Source organism: Labrus mixtus, chromosome 4, assembly GCF_963584025.1.
Source record: "Labrus mixtus chromosome 4, fLabMix1.1, whole genome shotgun sequence".
Taxonomy (NCBI): Eukaryota; Metazoa; Chordata; class Actinopteri; order Labriformes; family Labridae; genus Labrus; species Labrus mixtus.
In genome coordinates, this window is record NC_083615.1 from 30,197,763 (window position 1) to 30,219,270 (window position 21,508).

General features: G+C 39.5%; 1 protein-coding gene across 1 annotated transcript in view; it reads right to left on the reverse strand.

Annotated features, from left to right (window-relative positions):
- galnt18a (UDP-N-acetyl-alpha-D-galactosamine:polypeptide N-acetylgalactosaminyltransferase 18a) overlaps window positions 1-21,508 on the reverse strand; it is a 177,047-nt gene that overhangs the window by 71,691 nt on the left and 83,848 nt on the right. The window contains exons 2-3 of the mRNA XM_061036841.1: window positions 6,695-6,902; window positions 6,352-6,518 (exon numbers count right to left, since the gene is read on the reverse strand). Of these exons, the coding sequence (XP_060892824.1) occupies window positions 6,352-6,518; window positions 6,695-6,902 (375 nt within the window). The remainder of the gene's footprint in view (window positions 1-6,351; window positions 6,519-6,694; window positions 6,903-21,508) is intronic.

The following is a 21,508-nucleotide window of genomic DNA, read 5'->3' on the forward strand; positions in this document are numbered from 1 at the left end:
GTAAGTCAAAGGAAAGGAAAGGAAAAGAAAGGAAAGGAAGGAAAGGGAAGGGAATGGAAGGAAAGGAAATGGAAGGAAAGGAAAGGAAAGGAAAGGAAAGGAAACAAAACAAAACAAAACAAAACAAAACAAATAGAAATTCAAAGAAATTGAAATTAAAATGTTGTTACCCCAAGTTATATTGCTTTCTGGCTTTTTCACAGTCGCTGCACTATGAGGCTTGATATGCTTCTCATTAAGGGAAACTAAACTGTTTGATAAATGATAAAATTGGAGACAGATTATATTTACAATAGGTAAGACAAAAGATGTAGCAAACTAGAATAACTGCCTTGTAAAAGTACATCTCCACCAGCCATTCAAGTTGCAGATTACATCCATACGTTTATACCACAGAATGTAACTGTGGCCATGTCACAGGATATATTTGTAAATCGAAAATACATTAAAATCTCCATAACAACAGTGTAATCAGGCTTGAAACAGGATAAGTCACACCCAAAAATGTTCATGAGACAAAACACCAGAAGTCTGTGATCCTCTGCTAAATGTGATGATTAATAGAGCTTTTCTTTGTGACAGAACAACAGCAGTTTCCAGAGGACCAAAGTCAGGAGAGGTGGTTCACTTATTGGGGGATTATATCACTCTTTTAGATGGACAAACTATAAGAAAAGTTCAGATGTAAAAACTGTGTTTCAAAGGGTTGCTTAAGTACAAAGTTCACAAGAATGGGAAAAATGAATGGTCAAAGTGACCTTAACCATTGACCACAAAAATACTATCAGTCTGTTGGGTCCCAATGCATGTTTACTGTAAGCCAAATTGAAGATAAAGTTATTCAGGAATATTAACCAGTAAAGTGTTATTTCCAGGACATTATGATGTCTGAGTGAAGTTGACCTTTGCCTTTTAAATTTGACAACACAATCATTATATCATATTGGACGTTTAGACCTCTGACTGTACGTCTCTCCCATAATTGCATAAATTGAGATGCTCCATCTGATTTGAAAACTGTAGCTTCTCAGACTGTCGTTTCATTATGTTCCTGCAGCTGTGGAGTTATGATTGTGGTTGGAATTTTTGTTCTAGGTTGGTTGTGTTGTGCTCTCTTTCTATGTGCAAATAGGTGTTCAAGTGACAGGAGCTGATTTTCTGATTAATTTCCTGTTCCCGCTGATGACAGGCTGCTAAGAGGTCTTTCCTCTATTACAGGCTTTATATGTGATTTTTTGATCCAGCAGATGTCACCCTTGAGCACCAGCATGAAACCAAAACAACTCGCGGGTCATTGTTGTGTTAGCATGCTAATGCTAATCTTTATTATGCTCGTATCTTCACACTGCATGTAAATTTACCTGAAATGAGCGTGATCTAGAAACACAGTTAAGCAGTGAGTACAGTATGTTATTCTTCTTTTCTCTAGTCCCTCAATTAAACAACTTTTATACGTGAGGGGATGAGGCCGTCATGGCGACGTAAACAAACTGAAGATAGGACTCTGAAAACATCACAGACAGTGGGACTCGGGTGTGACACCCATTGTAGACAGTCATGACTCACAGAGTTATTTTCAGAGGATATACTTGATTTCTATTACATTTAAGTGTGAAAAATCACATAGAAAGTCTTTAAAGCAGAAAGATGGGGTCACCGTAGAGCAGGTGAGGAACTCCATCACTCTCATCTTCCAAACAGCCACGCCACGTTTCCTTTGTTGAGTGAACCCTCTTATTTAGTTTTGTGTTGTTGTCAAGTTTCCCTGTGCTTCCCAACTATTTATTTTCTATTTATTTATTTGTTTATTTGACAGGGACAGTGTACAGCCAATTAGCTGTACCAGAGTTAGCTATAAGCTAATTTACATCTGTAGTCCCTGGGCAGGAGACAGAGACAACGTCTCTGTGAAGAAACAAAACATACACTAACAACATCTTCACAACAGTAAGACCGTAGACAACCACTGAACAATGGCATTACACTAGTCCACAGTGAAATTCATACATTATATTAAAACAGTCATAGGCTAAGAGCACTTGACTTTAAAAACTACACTAAAAAAAAAATACAGCTATACAGCAACATACTGTATATCTCCAATACAGCACAACAACAAAGACATAATCACATACTGTATCAATACATTACAACATTATCAAACGTAGTTCATGAAAAAGTGTTTATGTGTGATGAGGACATGATTCAGTTGATTTGAGCCATGATTTGATTTTAAATTTAAATTCAGCAAAGCTACAGCACTCTCTGATTTTAGCCAGTATGGAGTTCCAAAAGTGTGTAGCTCTAATAGAGACGGCTGATTTGCCAAACTCAGAGGATCTGTGCTGTATAACACAATCCCCTCTGTTGGTGCTCCTAGCTGTTCTTCCTCCATCTGCACGCGGTGATATAAACTCTTTTAGTGGGGAAGGAGCCAGACCATTAATAACTTTATACACTAGACAAGCATCAGCAAGACCCACAACATTGTCAAAGGTTAGGAGGTTATACCTCTGAATGATGTTACAGTAGTGGTAACTTGTTGGCTTTTTGTCCAGTGCCTTGAGTATTTGCTTGTACAGGGTTTGGAGAGGGGTGAGTGTTGTTTTACCTGCTTGTGACCAGCTTGTGATACAATATGACATGTGTGAGAAAATCATTGAGTGCACATATAGCTTTGCTGCATTAATGAGTAACTGGTAACTAGAGAGGAATGATCCTCTACCCAAAGGACTGGACTCCACTCAAAAAAATCCTTTGTAGTTCCTTTTATTTTGAGGTTTACTTTAGGTTTTCAGATTTAGCTTTCAGCTTAGCTATTTAGCGGTTTAGGTGAAAAACTGGCTGCCTCTTTGGTTTTGTTGTAGATGATCCACTATGCACAGTTCAGTTTTCTGGATTGTCTTTTCTTTTTGTTTCAGTGAGTTACCTGTTGGTCTGTCTCTCCTCTCATGCTGTCTGTGTGCGTCTGTTTTAAAGACTCCCGTGCACTCTGTGCTGTGAGGATTGATTCCTTCAGGTTTGGTCTGATCATTAGTCTGATTTTTTAACTTATTTATTAACTGAATCTTTACTCCTTACTACCCGTTTATTTACCAACTTTAGCAAACAGTACATTTTAATAACATAACTTATTTATTAAATTAATCTAAGTTTATGCTTTCAATTACCACTGTAACTTTTGCTGCTTTGCTAAAGTGCTCATGATGGATAGGCCGGATCTTTGTAACATAACAATAAGTAAGGTCCTTTACCTGCTTTTTGTAATGTTAACAGACAAAGAGTAAGGTCTTTTACCTGCTTCTTGTAAAGTGTCTCGAGATAACACTTGTTATGAGTTGACGCTATACAAATAAAAGTTGATTGATTGATTGATTGAATTGAATCTTCCTTTTGGTTTTGATTCAAATGTTTACATTTTTAAGTTATTTCTTATCTTTTACTTCTTTGAAATAATTGAATGTAATTTATTTATTTGATCTATTAATTCATTTATTTTCTAACAGACCAAACTCCAGTTTGACTTGACAGTTATTAAGGGGTGAAACGCCAGTTAATCACGCCCCAAAACAGGGAATAACATGAATGAACGTTGTGATACACGCCAACTCCCCCGCCTGAGTACAGTTTCATTCTAAGGGAGAACTCTGAATTATAACATCAATCAGTCCACATTGAAATGGTAAACTGATGTCTGTACAGTCTACTGCTGTTAAAGATAAAAATATGCTGGCCCCACTCATGTGGGCTTTTTTTTAGATCATTTATTTCCAACTGGTTACGCACCAAAAATCAACTTCAATCAAAAGAGCTTTGTAGATGAAATGCCATTGAATTAATTTTCTTTTCTAAATTGTTGAATTGTAAAGACTCAAAGTTAAGTCACAATGTGGAGATCAGTGAGACAAAGTAATAAAACATAATTCATCGTCTCTGTAATTTAGATTTGCTCGTCTCAGTGATCTTTGATCAGCACTTTGAGTCTTTATGAACGATGTCTGCAGATCTACTGTTCCTGTGGCAGAATGAGTGTGACTGTACTTCTACACTCAACTGGCCTCTCTTGACCCTCATTTGGCATAATTACAGCATGTACAATCAATACGCTCCAGTAATGATCACACTTTCACTTATCCCCCATCAGTCAGCTTCATTATGAATTGCCACCGTGCCATTGTTATTCACTGAAAAGCGAAAGCATTAAATCATATTTCCCCAGGAGCTGCTAAGTTGAATAGTTGTAAATGAATGAGGATGAAATAATTTGAGGAACATTTTAAATCTATTTATCCCCCTGGGTTCTCCATTAATCAGCATTCAACCCTGTGCAGCTACCATAACTAAACTTTGATATACTGTATTATTGAAGAACGGAGAAGCAGTGAGAGACCCATGAAATCTGCAGACGCCGTAGACGACAGATTCATCATAGTGGTAATTATAGGTTTGGCAGCAGTGAAATATTTCCCACAGAAAGTGAAGCATTTATTAACACCGGGGCTCAACCACGAGTCACAGTCAGGCTTTTACTGTGACTGTTGTAATAAGTTTTAATCTGTTTTCGTACACCGCTGATGCAGCTAATGCGTGCACATGTCCTGATCTCTGTGCAGCATCAACAGCAGAATGTAAAGTAAGTGGGGAAATATAAACAAGCTGTATATATAAACCTCTAGCTCACCTGCTTGAGTCAGTACTTGCTGTAATTATTCAGCTCTGGAGCTTTGGCCTTCAAAGTAAGGTAACACTGTTCATTCAACCAACTCTTGTTGAGCTTTTATTGAGCAGCAGTGTTGCAGCAGGCTAGCCCCACAAGTTTAAATAAAGAGTGTTTGGGATAAAGAACACAAACAATAATTGGTGTTCAAAGGATGGGAGGTTGTATTCTGTACATTTTTATACATCCTTCTTGTTGACAAAACATTTTAAATATACTTGTAACTAAGAAAAGCTGATGTAATTGATACATACCTGTTAAGAATTACAATTTTTAGTTGTTTTATTGGAACAGATGTGACTGACTAAGTAGCTGCATTTTTTTTTTGTGCGTGGAAAATTTTATTTTTTAAATGATTTTTTTCAACAGATCTTTGAATAAAACATCCAATAACTGTGTGATTATTATTTTAGGTAATATGTGCAAATCTAATCTTGCATACTCAGGGCAGACAGCAAGCTCTGTTGAGTGAGAAAAGTGAGTGCGAGTGCCTTGTACACACATTAAGATTTCTCATAGTCCACTGCACAGCTCCTACATTGCACCTTTTGTACATTTTGTGTTTTTTATTTTAATTTTTTATATTTTACATTTTACATTTTTAAATTATATTTTATATATTGTAATATCTTCTTATACTGTATTATTTAAGTTGTTGCTAGTTCTGCTTTATTTCCTTGTTAATTGTATAGCACCAATACACCAAGTCAAATTCCTTGTATGTGTAAATGTACTTGGCAATAAACCCCGATTCTAAGTCTGATTCTGATTGTAGAGCCCCCTCCTTCCTTGTCCTCTTTCCTCCTTCCTTGTCCGTCTACGGAAGGGTCGCAGAGGAAAATAGAAATGGGGCGTCAGGGGAAAAACTGCACCCAGCGTCGTGCTGAGTCTCTAGGGGGCAGTTAGTAAAAATCCAATAGGAAATAATGAATTTAAGCTGATTCTGACGCTCACTTATGTAGCGTGCTGTTAGGACAGGATGTTAGGGTTGTCATGGTTCCAAAATTTTAAACTTTGATAAGATTCCAGTAAAAAATGATTTGAATACCTCTTTCAATAACATGGCAACAAAAATAGAAGTTCTAGGCACCCAATATTTAGTTATTAAACAGATATAACATCTTAATTAGTCTTTTAAAAACGTTCTTTACTCGGCTTAGACCACCATTCAGCATTGTGTGGTGAAATTCTTCCCTCAACTACACTTCCGAAACACTAGAACCAATTAATTTACTTCTACTATAGTTCTATTATAACTTCAAGGTCACTTCCCTTCTCTGGAACTCGTTGAAATATGGCAAACAGCAGTGGCTGGAATCTGTTTTATACTCTGTGAATCACTGCGAACAAATCATTTTGAGCGAGAAATGATTCAGAAAATCAATCAAACTACATTGACGATACTATAAAACTTAAAAGAAAATCTACTGCCAAGATGTGATTGCTTTCAAAAAAAAAAATATTGCTGCCGAGGAAGTTATCCAAATGGGATTCACCTTTTTGAACCCACCTTAAATGGATTACTCCCTGGTTGGCAGGTGGTGTGAATAAGAGCAAGTAAAAGTGTAACACCAATTTTGGTCCAGTTTAGGAACGATGGATTGCTTTTTAAAAAAAGAAAGAAAAATTCTTACGGCTGTTGCTGTGATCATCGACCAGTATGATCTCTTTGAGCAGGTGTGAAGGAGTTCTCTGGATGGCCGTGTGGACAGAGCGGAGCAACACCGACAAGGCCTCGTTAACAAAGATGAAGATGACGCTGAGCTGAGGAAGATCTGATGAATATGAAATGTTTCTGCACCTGTGAGAGGGGAGATAAAACAGAGAGAGTCATGGCCATGTTTCAAAATATACTGTAAGACATTCAAGAATAAAACAACATCATTAAAAGAAAGGTCAAATCCATGAGAGCATATAGAACCATCATCCATCTTGAATTGATTAATTAACAGTGCACATATTGATCAACAGACTGACCCGTCCGGTCGCAGATCCTGGATCGGCCGGGTGAGGGAGATGCGGTCGCTAAGGTAGCCATTGTAGCCGAAGTAGCGAAACTTCTTGAGGGCAACCCTTCTGCTCTCCGGGCCGAGGTCGCGACCCCAGCGGTCAAACAGTGAGGAGGCGGAGTCTGAGGCTGAGTCAGACGAGGAAGCAGCGTCTTCTCCGTCCTTCTGAGGGGTGTCTGTGGGCAGAGACAGAGAGAGATTGATGTTGCTTCATTTTGTTATTTTCAAATTGTCTCTGAGCACTATCAAGAAACAGATGCTGCGACAGCTACCTGATGTCCACTTAAAGGACAAATGGACTTCCTGCAGCTCTTTTCCTGCAGCTGCTCAGGAAATATGACTGTGACCAAGGAATATGTATGCTGTGCAGTTATCAAGCAAAACCTCTTTGCTGACAGCTGAAAGAGTAGTTTCAGCAGCATGGGAGAAAAAAAAAGGATGGGACACAAATACAGTTCACAATAAAGTTGTCATTTCAAATAAGTCACTCTGTCAGACACATCAATCTGTTTCTGAAAAGGCGGACACAAAAACATTAACATGCACTGGGTTACATTTTTTTTTATCTACCAGAACACTTTCTTTCGGGTGCTACAAGTTCAGCACCAAGTCACTTCCCAGGCATGGTGGAAAAGAATGACGAGTTGTAAACAACACAAAGCAAGCATACTTGTAGGTTGAGATATTAATATTTGATGTGAGTAATAGTGTGCAAACAGACCAAATGGCTGCACTCCTTCAGGCATGGCATGATTTTAAATGTGGATTTGGAGTGATGCTATGCAGACTTCCTGCCACCAGTTGTTAATATAAGGCTTTTGGGCAAAGCAGAACCATTGTGCAGTGAGAAAATGTGCAGTGAAGAAGTGTGCAGTGAAGCAGTGTTCAGTGAAGAAGTGTGCAGTGAAGAAGTGTGCAGTGAAGAAGTGAAGAAGTGTGCAGTGAAAAAGTGTTCAGTGAAGAAGTGTTCAGTGGAGAAGTGTTCAGTGAAGAAGTGTTCAGTGAAGAAGTGTTCAGTGAAGAAGTGTGCAGTGAAGAAGTGAAGAAGTGTGCAGTGAAGAAGTGTTCAGTGAAGAAGTGTGCAGTGAAGAAGTGTGCAGTGAAGAAGTGAAGAAGTGTGCAGTGAAGAAGTGTTCAGTGAAGAAGTGTGCAGTGAAGAAGTGTGCAGTGAAGAAGTGTGCAGTGAAGAAGTGAAGAAGTGTGCAGTGAAGAAGTGTGCAGTGAAGAAGTGAAGAAGTGTGCAGTGAAGAAGTGTGCAGTGAAGAAGTGAAGAAGTGTGCAGTGAAGAAGTGTTCAGTGAAGAAGTGTGCAGTGAAGAAGTGTGCAGTGAAGAAGTGAAGAAGTGTGCAGTGAAGTGTGCAGTGAACCTGTGTGCGGTGAAGAAGTGTGCAGTGAAGAAGTGTGCAGTGAAGAAGTGTGCAGTGAAGAAGTGAAGAAGTGTGAAGTGAAGAAGTGTGCAGTGAAGAAGTGAAGAAGTGTGCAGTGAAGAAGTGTGCAGTGAAGAAGTATGCAGTGAAGAAGTGAAGAAGTGTGCAGTGAAGAAGTGTTCAGTGAAGAAGTGTGCAGTGAAGAAGTGTGCAGTGAAGAAGTGAAGAAGTGTGCAGTGAAGAAGTGTGCAGTGAACCTGTGTGCGGTGAAGAAGTGTGCAGTGAAGAAGTGTTCAGTGAAAAAGTGTGCAATGAAGAAGTGTGCAGTGAAGAAGTGTGCAGTGAACCAGTGTTCAGTTAAGAAGTGTGCAGTGAAGCAATGTGCAGTGAACCAGTATGCAGTGAAGAAGTGTTCAGTGAAGAAGTGTGCAGTGAAGAAGTGTTCAGTGAAGCATTGTGCAGTGAAGAAGTGTGCAGTGAAGAAGTGTTCAGTGGAGAAGTGTTCAGTTAAGAAGTGTGCTGTAGTCCGCTGTTTGCATCTGAGTCAATGAATATTCATGAGTGAGAGAGATGTTAAAATCCTGCCTCTGGTGTGCAGATGTTAGAAAATGTTGAACAAAAAGTGCCCAGACATTCATTTTAAACTTTATGTATCCTCATGTGACACAACTCTTTTGTTCTTTCACTTTCATAACTGCCCATAAATGTCTCACCTGAAAAATGAAACAGCCCTAAAGTTAAATCTATGATCCCTCATGATGCTCTGAACTCTGAAAGAACAGATATATATGAATAATAAGTTTGTGTGAAAAATATATAGACTCTCATTACAGTGAAGCTATTACGCATAACTTTCTATCCTTTAATGATTTAAGAAGTAATTATTCCTTCTGAACTGTACTTTTATGCCTCTTTCCAAATCACTAAATTACAACTTTCAGCTCTATGAAGTTTCTGCCGTTTCCAACAAAAAAATAAAGATGTAGCTATTTATTTTTTATGCGTTTTATTTATGATTGATGAAACAGTTTGTGTCATTGACAGGATGACAGTAAAATTGCTACCTAACATTCAAAATGATTCCTGCTAGAGGGTTCTTACTTCAAGGAGGTTGGGGGGGGGGGGGGGGGGGGGGGGGGGGGCATGTTTGCAAAAAGATAAATTGGAAATGGCACTGCACTGCCCACTCAGGGATGAGGCATAAATTGATACTAGAGTTCAATTCAAGAAGAATCAACAGACTTTCCAAAAAGCAGAAAAGACTTTGTTTGCTATTAAATACTTCAAAGAAATAAGAGCTAAATTAACCTATCTCTCTGAACTTACAGTAAATCTGAATGGAAGTCAGTTGTAGAAACAGCTGTTTTGTTTAGAGAGAAAAGTGCAACATCTACTGAACATCTACTCTTAAAGCCGCATATTATATCATTTAGAAAATGAAGAGCTGAACTAAACTGAAACTCACTGACTTCCCCTATGCAAAACGACATGTGTGTTCTTGAAGTACTAAAACTTCCAAGTCAAATGTAACTATCACTGCACCCTACTTCTACTCGTATATACCTCATATTGTATATGTATTTATCTTTTCTATTTTGTTTTGATTTAGATTTTTTTTTTTTTGTACTACCTACTTGCTACTTGTCTTTGTGCTGCTGCAACACCCTGGAGATCAATAAAGTCTTATCTTATGTTATCACTTCAGAAAAAAAAATACATTTCAATAATGTCAATAATACACAGAGACAAAATATCAGGAAACCTACAAGTATGTCTTCAAAATAAGTTTTAAGTCGTTTTAAATAAGTTGTCCTCTTCCTGTTTGTTTCCCTTTGCTGGCTGTGTTCTCCTTGTTGCAGGTAGATGTGGGCGGAGTCAGGGAGGACTTTGATGCAGCACACCTGAGCAGGCTGCTTTTTGGGAGTCTACAAAGCAGACCTGCTCAATCTACTCGCTCTCTTCTCAGGCCTGCAGACAGCTGTCAGCATTTGTTTGTTTGTGTTTTGTGTTGGAGCGTGATACTCATTCATCCACACACACACACACACACACACACACACACACACACACACACACACACACACACACACACACACACACACACACACACACACACACACACACACACACACACTCATCACTGCATACACACTGACCTCCTCACAAGCATAACACTATGTCATTTAATAATTTAATTAAACTATATTGAATAATGTTGCAGACTATGTGTGGTCTCCCTCTTTTGTCACATACTGTTGAGCCAGGTTGTGACATTAGGTTCAGGTCTTTAGTGTGTTTTTATGTGTTATGTGCTGTCCTGTAAATGTTTGTTTGTATTGTGTTTTTTATGCTCTCTGTGGAAGGCAAATTCCCCTAGGGGCAATAAAGGTTTCATTCATGTCTCATTGCCTTTTTTCCGATTTTATTGCATGTTAGGCCTAGTCCACACGTAGGCAGGTATTTTTTGAAAACGTTGCTTTTTCTGTGATATTTGGCCTTTTGCAAACACAAGTTTAAGTTTGATATGTGCGACACTGACACTTTAGTTTACATATGATTAGTGCAATAGCAGACGTAACCAAACTAGTGCTGGTGTTAGCGCTGCTAACTGAACTTTTAACATGCTTACACAAACATACTCAGGTGCTCTCCCTCTATGTTGACGAGCAAAGATACCTGATTGGACTGCAGAGGTCACTGCTGCTTCATACAACACTCTGACCACCCAAACCACACAAGCAACTTTGGCGGTCTGACTTCTGGTGGTGGGACAACTTTCAAAATGAAATGGTCATTGCAGAGAAACAGGAAGAACATTTTGACACCTCAAAGACATCATTGTTGACTTGGCATGCTCATGACAGCCATGACAGTGTGTTTACATTTTGATGTGGAAGGAGATGTTTTGAGAGTGTGTGGACAGGATTATCAATCAAAAAGGAGGAGGAAAACCTCCACTTAACAAAATATCCGCCTATGTGTGTGTAGGAGCCGCATTTAAGTTTATTGTATTTGCATTTAATTTGTAATGAATTTTGTGTGTGCGCCCCTCTATAGGCAGAGTGGCGCGTCTATAAGTGGGAGTGCAGAGCGCACCTGGGAGGAAGACGAGTTTGCGGCGCATACCGTCATTGACCGCAGGCTCAGCAGTCGTGTTTAATTATAGGAATTACATGTTGTTCTTTAAGTTAATTGGAGACACTACACATACTTTTTGGTTTACTTTGATTTGCAATAAAACTATCAGCAACTTTAAGAATCAACTCTCACTGGATTTATTTTTGGATCAAGTCTGCGCGTTTGATGAACTGTTCCCGTTTCTTCCAAAGTGGTAAAAACAAGGAAATATTGGCGAGGTTACAGGAAAAACCTGATTTTTGAGTTTTTGCTACTTCAGTGTGTACTAGGCCTTAGTCTCCAAATAACTAAGACAAGCAATGATAAATACTGATTAGGAATTAGCAGGTTTGCTAAATGGCTTATGGCTTCCATCCATATAGGGGCTTCAAAGCATGAGTTGATCAAAACTTTCTCATTTGCCCTCTTTCTTAAGGACCTGCCTTCTTTCCTTCCTGGAGTAAATTGGTTATTTATTAGTTTGAAGAGCAGTACTTCAACCTTTGGCAATAACATGCTTGGTGCTCTTTTTGTGAAATGCCACCTCTCTCCTACCTTCATAATAAGCACCCTGAAAGCACTGCAGATGATTTTGCGTTACACTTTTCTTGGAAGCAAAAGTATTGAGAAGCTGTAAGTAGCCTCATTTGAGCAGCCTGTTGATAGTTGATATTTCACACAAGGAGAAATGTTGGATGAAAAAGCCATTGTTCGATGCTTTTAGTTAATGCACTCTGCTTTTTAGCACTGAAGAACAGCAGGAATGACAGTGAACTCGGAGAGGTTTCTCAGTATAACCCTATTCTCTGAAGGGAAAGAGGCAGACACACTGCAGGGCGACTACACCTGTGAAGTGTTTTTAATGGTTGAGTTGAGAGCAGGAGAACAGAGGGAGGATGTTGTGTCCTGCCCTGCCCTGTACGACATATTTCATCATTAATTTAGTAGGACCTGGCTACTCTTGCCTTCATGGCTGCAGGGCATAGGGTACCTTTGTAGAAGTCAGGGGGAATCAAGCAGAACAGTGGTAAACTCTGGCTGTGTGTGTGTGTGTGTGTGTGTGTGTGTGTGTGTGTGTGTGTGTGTGTGTGTATCTTTAAAGTTTCTACAGTATTTGAGAAGTGAGAATTGAATTTGTAGTGTCATTTTGGACAGTGAATGTGAGAGTGTTTGTACTCTACATGTGTGTGCAGTTGCAGAAAATATACGTAGAACAAAATCAGAGATTTAACACACTCATGGTTGAGGAAACTTCTTTGAAAGGTTGAATCTTTAAAGTCTTTAAATTTCTGACATACTGGAAGAAGTTGTACAACAATAAAGCTATGCTAGGGTTCAATGTAGTCTGTTAAACAAAAGCTTCATTAGTAGGACCTGGCTACTTGAGTTCTCTCAAGAACTGCCGTCAATGTTGTGCTTTACCTCTGGTCACTTCCTGTCAGCACCTGTGTGTCCAATCAGACTCAAAGCTGATCGTTTGCTCTTACTGACATTGTTCCCTTTTTTCTAGATCCTTGTTTGTGTTGTACTTAGTCTCTGATGTACGTCGCTTTGGATAAAAGAATCTGCTAAGTGAATTGTAGTAAATGGACTTGAGCTTGTATAGCACTTGTAGCACTTTTCTAATCTTCTCACTACTCAAAGCGCTTTTTACACTGAAGGTCACACCTACACATTCACACAGTGATGGCAGAGGCTGCATTTAGAAGCAATCACATACTGTCGAAGAAGAAGAAGCGCAAGCAACATGGGGCCAAGCGGAATGGGATTATGTGGCTGCAGGAGCTGGAAATCAAACCCCTGACCCTCCAATTGACAAAAACAAAGACAGACTCTACCACCGAGCCACAGCCGCCCCCAACAACATAAGCTTGGGTCATTAAAGGGTCAATAGAATCAGCCTCATGTTCATATCAGTTTAAAGTATGACACATGCACAAATTGCTAAACAAGCTTACCAAATGATCTACACCTCTAACCCCCCCCCCCCCCCCCCCCCCCCCCACATTAATGTATTGATCATGAAGTTATGATAACAGTGCTGTAGCTCATTTAGTCCTTAACCACACAGGGTCAGCGGTGAACCTACGAGTGCTGCTCTTTTATCAGTCTGCCATCAACCAGCACCGCATTGTGATGTAAACAGTTCAACTTTGTCCTGTGTTACCCTTGGTTTGGACAGATACTTGGCTGCCAGTCAGTGTCTGCTCAGCTGTGATTACACACAGAACAAACACACACACACACTCACACAAAGGAATGGACTTTTGATGGACTGAAAATAAATGTAAAAAGAAAATTGATAGTAGTATATCAGTCTTCCCACATGCAAAAGTCCAAGACAAAGTGAGGAAAAAAAAGACACAAGATATTTAGTGATTTCACCTTTGGTAGATAATAATTAGGAGAAGGATTTTATAAAGTGACAAAAGAAAAGTGAAGACAGTTTGTGTAGTGATGTATGACAGAGAAGGAAAAAGAAACCAAACAGTGAAAGTGATAAGAAAAAATCATGATAGTAAAAGGCAGGCGTTATTCATCCCATGGTTTCTGTAAACTACCCTGAGCACTGTCACATCAGCTTGCAGGGACACACTCCATTATTGGCTCAGACACCAAGACTGTTCCCTACTTACACAAACACATGCACATACAAACACATGCACATACAAACACATGCACACACAAACACATGCACATACAAACACATGCACACACAAACACATGCACACATCAGGCCTGGACTCCCCGCGACCTAATGGATTAGGAGCAGGCTGCTCTGCTGGGTGACAAAGTGTCTCACCATGTTCTCCAGACACTTTATGCAGAATGGACATGCTGTTAGCTCAGCAGGCCGGACAGTGCACTGCAGAGCAGCTCTAATGCACACTGTAACACCGGGACAGGACGATGTCTGCTTCAGATAGAACTGAAACCAGGCAGTGTTGTTCAAGTTCACACTAAGTGATTAAAAATGAACTAGTTCACAATCATTTATTCTTCCTTTCCAGTAAAGCCTCCTGTATTACATCCCTTCTTAATCTTCATTCACTCCCAAGTTTTACCCAAATGAATGTACTACATACCATTCAAATGTTTTGGTTTTATAAATATCAGATAAATCAATTCTTTACAGGCAAGGACAAAGAGGCATGTGCTTAACAGTAAATTATAATCATATAAATATAAATACATATTAACCACTCTTTAGTTATAGGCTGTTTGATATACTTGCTTTTAGAAAATAATGTTATTTAAATGAAGAAAAGGTCCTTGAATAACATACTAAGGATGCACCAATTGTCATTCTAAAGTCTGACCTGTCGATGCCAATTTTTGTCCGTTTCTGATTTTCTTTCTCCAAACTAACTCCCTTTTTGGTTTTTACATCACCAGCACAGTTAGGCCGGGCCCACACTTAAAATATAATCTTGACAGCTGTGAGATGACACCACGCACTTTTATAAAATAATGCAAGCCACAGTCAGTGTGCTGGCATCAAAGATGAAAACTAAGGAAAACATTTTTTATCACTGTATTTTATTTTAGTTAGTTTTCAATTTTTGAAAACCCTCGTTTACACTTAACAGACTCCATCCGCCAACAGCAGGAGTCCTGCTTCTCAAAACTGGAAACCTTTGCAAGATCGCTTGTGGTCAAACACAACTTCAGAGAAGACAAACGTAGCTGAAGACAGGCAGGGATTGGAGGTGATAGTTTTTCAGTCTCAGTTATATCAGCTTCACCCCTCATTATGAAAAACTCTTATCATTAATAAAATCTAAACGGATGACTCCTGTACAGTGTGTGCTGATATAGTCATGACTATTAAAACCAAGTCTGTCATTTGAACCAGGCTTTAAACATGTTTATTAAGAATGGGTGTGTATGTGACTTCTGGGGCTTTTTGCTGTTAGCCTCTAGTGGACACTCGTGTAACTGCAGTTTTTTTTAAACCTTCTCGTTGGCTTCATTTTTTTAACACTGCAGGTCGCCCCTAGAATTTTTCCTGGAGGTGAGTAAAAGTTGCTTTGCTGTCGTAGCTCAGCTTTTGTTTTCAGTCATCTTGCTTCCTATGTGGCTCTCATTATGTTTGATATGACAATCTACAGAGTGAGTGCCTGGCTCTCCGCGGGGGTTCCTCCCACACAGCAGGATTTTGGATCTTAAATATTGAACATGTTTAATATTTATGATTTGAAATTGTGGCCATGACAGTCTTCCAAGCAGATTGGGGGAATCTGGCAAGATGTATATTTTTTAAATTAAATTTGTTTACTTAACAGGGACACAAGCAATGAACATTGCTTCATATGTAAAATACAAAGTAGATGCCATGCATACAGGTTTCTAGCCTTGACTAATTTGCAACTCCTGTGCCTGGCTCAGCTTTTAGGATTAAAACAGAAGCAGTTTCATGGCAGGCTTTCTGCAACAATCATCACCTTCATCATATTTTCATCATCATACAGTGCATATCTTGACCGTTTTAAAAGCCTAGAGACATTGTTTACATCACCTGTTAAATCTGCAACCAACACACCACAGTCACAAGCCAAGACATCCTGCTGCTCAACTCTATGTGCAAACACGTCTGCCTGAGCTACCAAGCTACAAGAACACTGTGACAGGAACTGCACCCACCATGGCAGCTATACATGCACTGTTTTGAAAATCAAGACAGAAATGCTTTTTCTGTTTTGATCTACATGCCATGAAAGAAAATGTGCTTGTTGGGTTTGATGCAAAGTCTCACCACTCCTTGGAAAACACATGCTCGTTAGGTAACAGCACCATGTGTAAGAGCTCAGTAAATCTGCCGTCTGCTGAGTTTGATTGACAGTCGATTGTAGGAGGGGGGTGATTGTGTGTCAAATGATGTAACGACTTAAGATGCAAGCCAAGGGATAAAGAGAATCCAAAATAACATTAAAGTCTCAACTATGAAAACACTCCAGATGAACCAAAGCTTGAAAGGCCTTTGACTCGTCAATCTCCATCCAAGTTCTTACTGCCATCGACATTCTCCTTTGGATTGTGTCTAAAAGGTACATTAAAAGAAGTCATCAAAGGGGATGCATATGTCCTTTGAGGACAGAGATGACATTATTAACATGCAACCAGAGGCCCGAGTGGAGGGGGAAATGCTCAAAGGTTGTAAAGATGATTCACTGCTGGATCTTGTTTAGGGAGGATGAGTTCCTGCTCTGTGAGTCAGAGTGACAGATGCTTCCAGCTTCTTTTTTATTCTTTTTACCTCTTTGTAATGACGCTTGCCTCATTCAGCTACTTTCTAAGACATGCAATCTACCCACAATTCATGGAAACTGAATGTTGACGCTGAAAAAGAAATGTTGGATATTTGGGAGTTCATATCCTGTTTGCAAATCAGTTCATATTACGACCGAGTGAAAGCATTGACACTCTGTGTTTACTGACATCAACCCTCCAGTGTTTGTTTTCATCCTCCACATGAAATCATCCTCCAAAATCAGGAATCCTGTGTTTGTTCAGCTACATTGATTCATGTGTGGGAGATTAAAGATGCGCATAAACAGCTTAAACTGATCAAGACCTTAAATGGGACAAGAGCCCAATTTGCAAAAGCACGAGGCATGGATGTAAAAACACTTAATTAGACCTCCGCGCCTCCTCCATCTACTTTCAAGTCGCTCATCAGGCCCACATTGAAACATTAAGTGTGGCTGTAGCTTTGCAGGAACCTATCCCAGCAGGCTTTGCACTTGTAACACAAACACACACCCACACACACACCCGAGGATTTGAAAGAATTTGTTTTTTCGTGGAGAGAATCTCATTTGCTCTGCAAGCCCTGCAACATTATCTCCCTCAGAAAGCCTTTTGTGTTCCAACATTTAAAGAGGCAAAAGGGACAACGCAGGCAATTCATTTGCCTTTTGTGTTTACTCGGAGCCCTTTCAAATCACCCGATGGCTCCTTTTTCATATCAAAGCTAACAATGTGTCACAGAAAGGTGCCTTTTCAGCATGCTCACCAAAGAGTTATTTGTAAAATATGTGCTGCCCTACATGCCTACAGTAATGTGCTTCTGATTACTGAATGACACACACTTACTGACAGGACAGTGTGTGGATGTGACAGAGCACAGGAGAGATGGGGGTGGACAGCAGACTGCAAAGGTTCACACATGATTAATTTAATCAAGCAGTGAGCAGATGGTGATCTCTGTCTTCCTCTCTTCCCCCCCAGGAATGAATTATGTGTTTAATGGATCACACCTGGACAAGTCCAACCTGTGTCTGTTCTTTTCTCATTTCCATCTATATTAAGAAAGGAAATAATCTTCAGAAAAGGTAAATGGGTAATAATGAATCGAATCGAAATCGAAAAATACCGAGTACTTTGAGTCTTCTCTTGTATCTTTCATCACAAGAAGTACACTGATTTACACAAGTGATCTCTGTCTTCCTCTCTCCCCCCCAGGAATGAATGATGTATTTAATGGATCACACCTGGACAAGTCCAACCTTAATTTTTCTGCATTAACATTGATTTACTTTTGACATAAATAATTATGAAACATATTTCTACCTTCTCATACTCTGATTGAATCTGTTTCTTTCTCTTGCTCATTGTTTTTATTTTTAACTTAAGTGTTATGAACTTTCTGGACGCCAAGTGAAACCTGTGATGGGTTTACATCTTACATGGATGGAAATTGAATGAGACACAAGACACAACCATCGACTGTATGTAACATATTAACACAAGCTGCCTGCTCAGCCTGCTGAGACGCCAAGATGACTTCCGGCGCTGTGTGAGGTGGCCGGCGGTTAGAGCAGCTCCCGTTGTCCGTGTCGTTATATCGTATTTTTTGATTAGTTATTATTTGTTTTGTGTGTTTTTTGAGTATTAGTTTAACCTATTATGTGGAAATGGCTACTTTTGCTCTTGGAACTTTTTGCGTGGCGGTACCCGGCTTCAGGACTTTTTTCGGGCGGACAGGGACGTTATTAAGAGCGGTAAGAAGAAAGGTGGAGGGATTACACTGTATGTGAGTGAGAGATGGTGTAATCCTGGCCATGTTAGTGTGAAGGAACGTCTCTGCAGCCCGGACATTGAACTGTTAGCTGTTGGAATGCACCCATATTACCTGCCCAGGGAATTCACGTACGCCATTGTTATAGCTGTTTACATCCCACCGTCAGCTGATGCCGAGTCTGTGAGTGATGCCATTCACTCTACTGTTTCACAGCTTCAAACTAAGCATCCAAATGCTTTTGTAGCCATTACCGGGGACTTTAATCATGTAAAAATGGACAAAACACTACCCACATGTTTACTGTCCAACTAGAGAAAATAAAACACTGGACAACTCTGTGTACAAGGGCATGAGCCGACTCTACTTTCTGAGGAAGCTGAGATCCTTCAACGTGTGCAGCAAGATGTTGGAGATCTTCTATCAGTCTTTTGTGGCCAGTACACTTTACTCTGCTGTGGTCTGCTGGGGGAGCAGCATTGGAGCTGGTGACACTAAGAGACTGGACAAACTCATTAAGAAGGCCTGCTCTGTGATAGGCTGCAAGCTTTTGTAGTGGTGACAGAGGAGGACTCTGAACAAACTGTTATCCATTATGGATAATCCTGATCACCCTCTGCACACCCTACTCGACAAACAGCGGAGCAGCTTCTCCAACAGACTGATACAACTCCGCTGTCACAAGGACAGATACAAGAAATCTTTCTTATTAAAGGCCATAACTCTGTACAACAGCTCACCTCATGCAAGCAGAGCACTGTCATCATGATAATATCTGTCTCTCCATACTGTAATCTGTTCTGCACATGTTAAATTTACAAATTATCTCTGCACTCAAGTTCACTTCATTTGTCTGTCTACTCGCCGTTATATTGAATAGTTTCTGCTTATAATATGTCTACACTCATGCACTTTAACTTATGTCAATACTGTCCATTTACTACTCTGTTTTTGCACATTTACATTTAATCTTTCATATTTAAATTACGGCTCTGTTTTTGCACATTTACATTCAATCTTCCATATTTAATCTTCCTATTTAAGACTAGTAATGCTTAGTTAAATCCTGGTTGTATATATTCACATTCTTATTTTTGATATCTTTTAGTACTTATTTATTTTGTAGTTAATATTATATTGTGTTTAGATTGCTAACATTGTGTTTTTTACCCATATTGTGTGTTGGATAACCTGCTGCTGTAATGCCACAATTTCCCAGTTTGGGATCAGTAAAGTAATTCTATTCTATTCTATTCTATTCTATGTCACAGAGGTTAGACTGAAATGAAGCCACATCAGTCTCAGTGAATGATACAGAAGGAGATGCAGAGGGATATTAGCCCGTTCCATTCCAGTCTGATACGTAATCAGGGACGCGCCTTGAAGTCGGAATTTCCAACTCGGAAACTCTGAAAACTTCATCCTGTAGTCTTGTTTAAGTGTAATAAAATCAATCACACCAATAGAGCTGTGAAAGTTGTATCTGTGGACATGTTCTTGTGTTGCTTTTGCATGGATAATAATGAGCATATTTAGTGGATTAAAAAAAAAATCTGTATCCATCTCATTATCCTGATGCCTTTCTGAACTCAATCTTACTCACCACTGCTCCTATGCTCGGGTTGGTTGGTCTGCCTTGTCTGCACGTAGACTAAACCACTGACATATTTTTATTTATAAGGGTATTCTCAGTCTGCTTCCATCCTACCTACAGAGCTACATACTTCAAAAAAGTAATGGAAGTTACCATCTTCACTCGCAGGATTTACACCTTCTAACCATCCCTAAAGCCCGTACTGAATTAGGAACAAGGGCGTTCAAGTATGCTGCTCCCTCTTCTTGGAATCGGTTGCAAGGTACTTTAAATTTTCCAGGAGCTGGTTTCCTTGAATGTTTTTAAAGGTTGTCTTAATGATCTGGAGGCAGAAACATCTGACTGTAGATGTTTCAGCTAACTCGTATTGCCCTTTTTGATCGCTTAGTTGCTGATGACTTAAGACAGATTCTGATGAATGGTTCTTTTTGTGATTCCTGTATTTATGTGTTTTATGTCTGAAACCCTGTAATTGTGCTGCTGCCTGTCTTGGCCAGGACACTCTTGTAAAAGAGATTTTTAATCTCAATGAGACTTTTTCCTGGTTAAATAAAAAATAAAAAATCTCTCTCATCTCGAATAGAAACAACAACAGTTCAACATTCAACATTTTACCTGTATAACATAATTCATGCCTATTTGCTTTCTATGATATCATTGGGCAATAATATACTAGTTTCAGGTCTGTGTGGTAAGTGCAGAGCTGTAGTCAGTACAGGTACATACAATACTTGCAATAAACGGTTAAAGGGGAAGTTTCCTGCTGGAACTGAAAACACTGAAAGTGAAACCACTGATTACGAAGAGACAGCAGTGGGATTCACAAAGAATGGACTGCGATCACTAAAAGCACCACCAATTGCACATCATTTGCTCCTGCTATATCTGCTCCATTTCAAGGTGTAATTCACAAAGCTTATTGTGCTAATGATATTCAAGAGCAAACATGCCCATAAAATTGTCTAGCACTTTTAAGGCAATTTGTGTTTGTGAATGTGTAGAGAAGCTATCTGCACCTCCATTCTGTGCAGCGAGCTACACTCTCATGCTGACCAAGCTCATTTTGTTCACACAGCGATGATGATCTGGGGGGGGGGAGGAAAATGTAGTATGGTTTTCATTGTTTAAAACGACACTTTTTCACTTGATGAAGCAAGCAAAGGGTTCTCATTCAGAAAATCAAACACTCACTTCAAATGGAGGAAGCATCTGCCAGCCACAAACTGATTTAACCACCAAGTGTATCATTATGTCAAGGTAGTATTGACACACTGTATTGACAGATCATTTATTCTTAGGTCTTCAGGAGGAGGAATTGTCCTGATAACTGCAAACTTTGAGCCTCACATCCCTAGAAGTAGTTACCACTTGCTCTATACAGACAGTATTTTATCACCCAGAGTGCATGCGGCTTTTACTGCTGTTGTGTGTGAATAGATTTTTTTTTTTGCAGTGAGGCTGATTTGCATCGAAAGGGGGCAATCCTACCCCAAATGACTTGCTTAATGGCTCATTGGAATGACTGTTGGGAGGTTCAATCCCCAGCTCTTGAAGTCACATGTCAACATGTCCTTCCACTGAACCTGAACCTGAGCTGAATGAGTATGAATTGAGTTAGTTATTACTGATGGGCACTTAACATATCATTCTCTGCCATCAATATGTGAATTGGTGTGCTTTGAG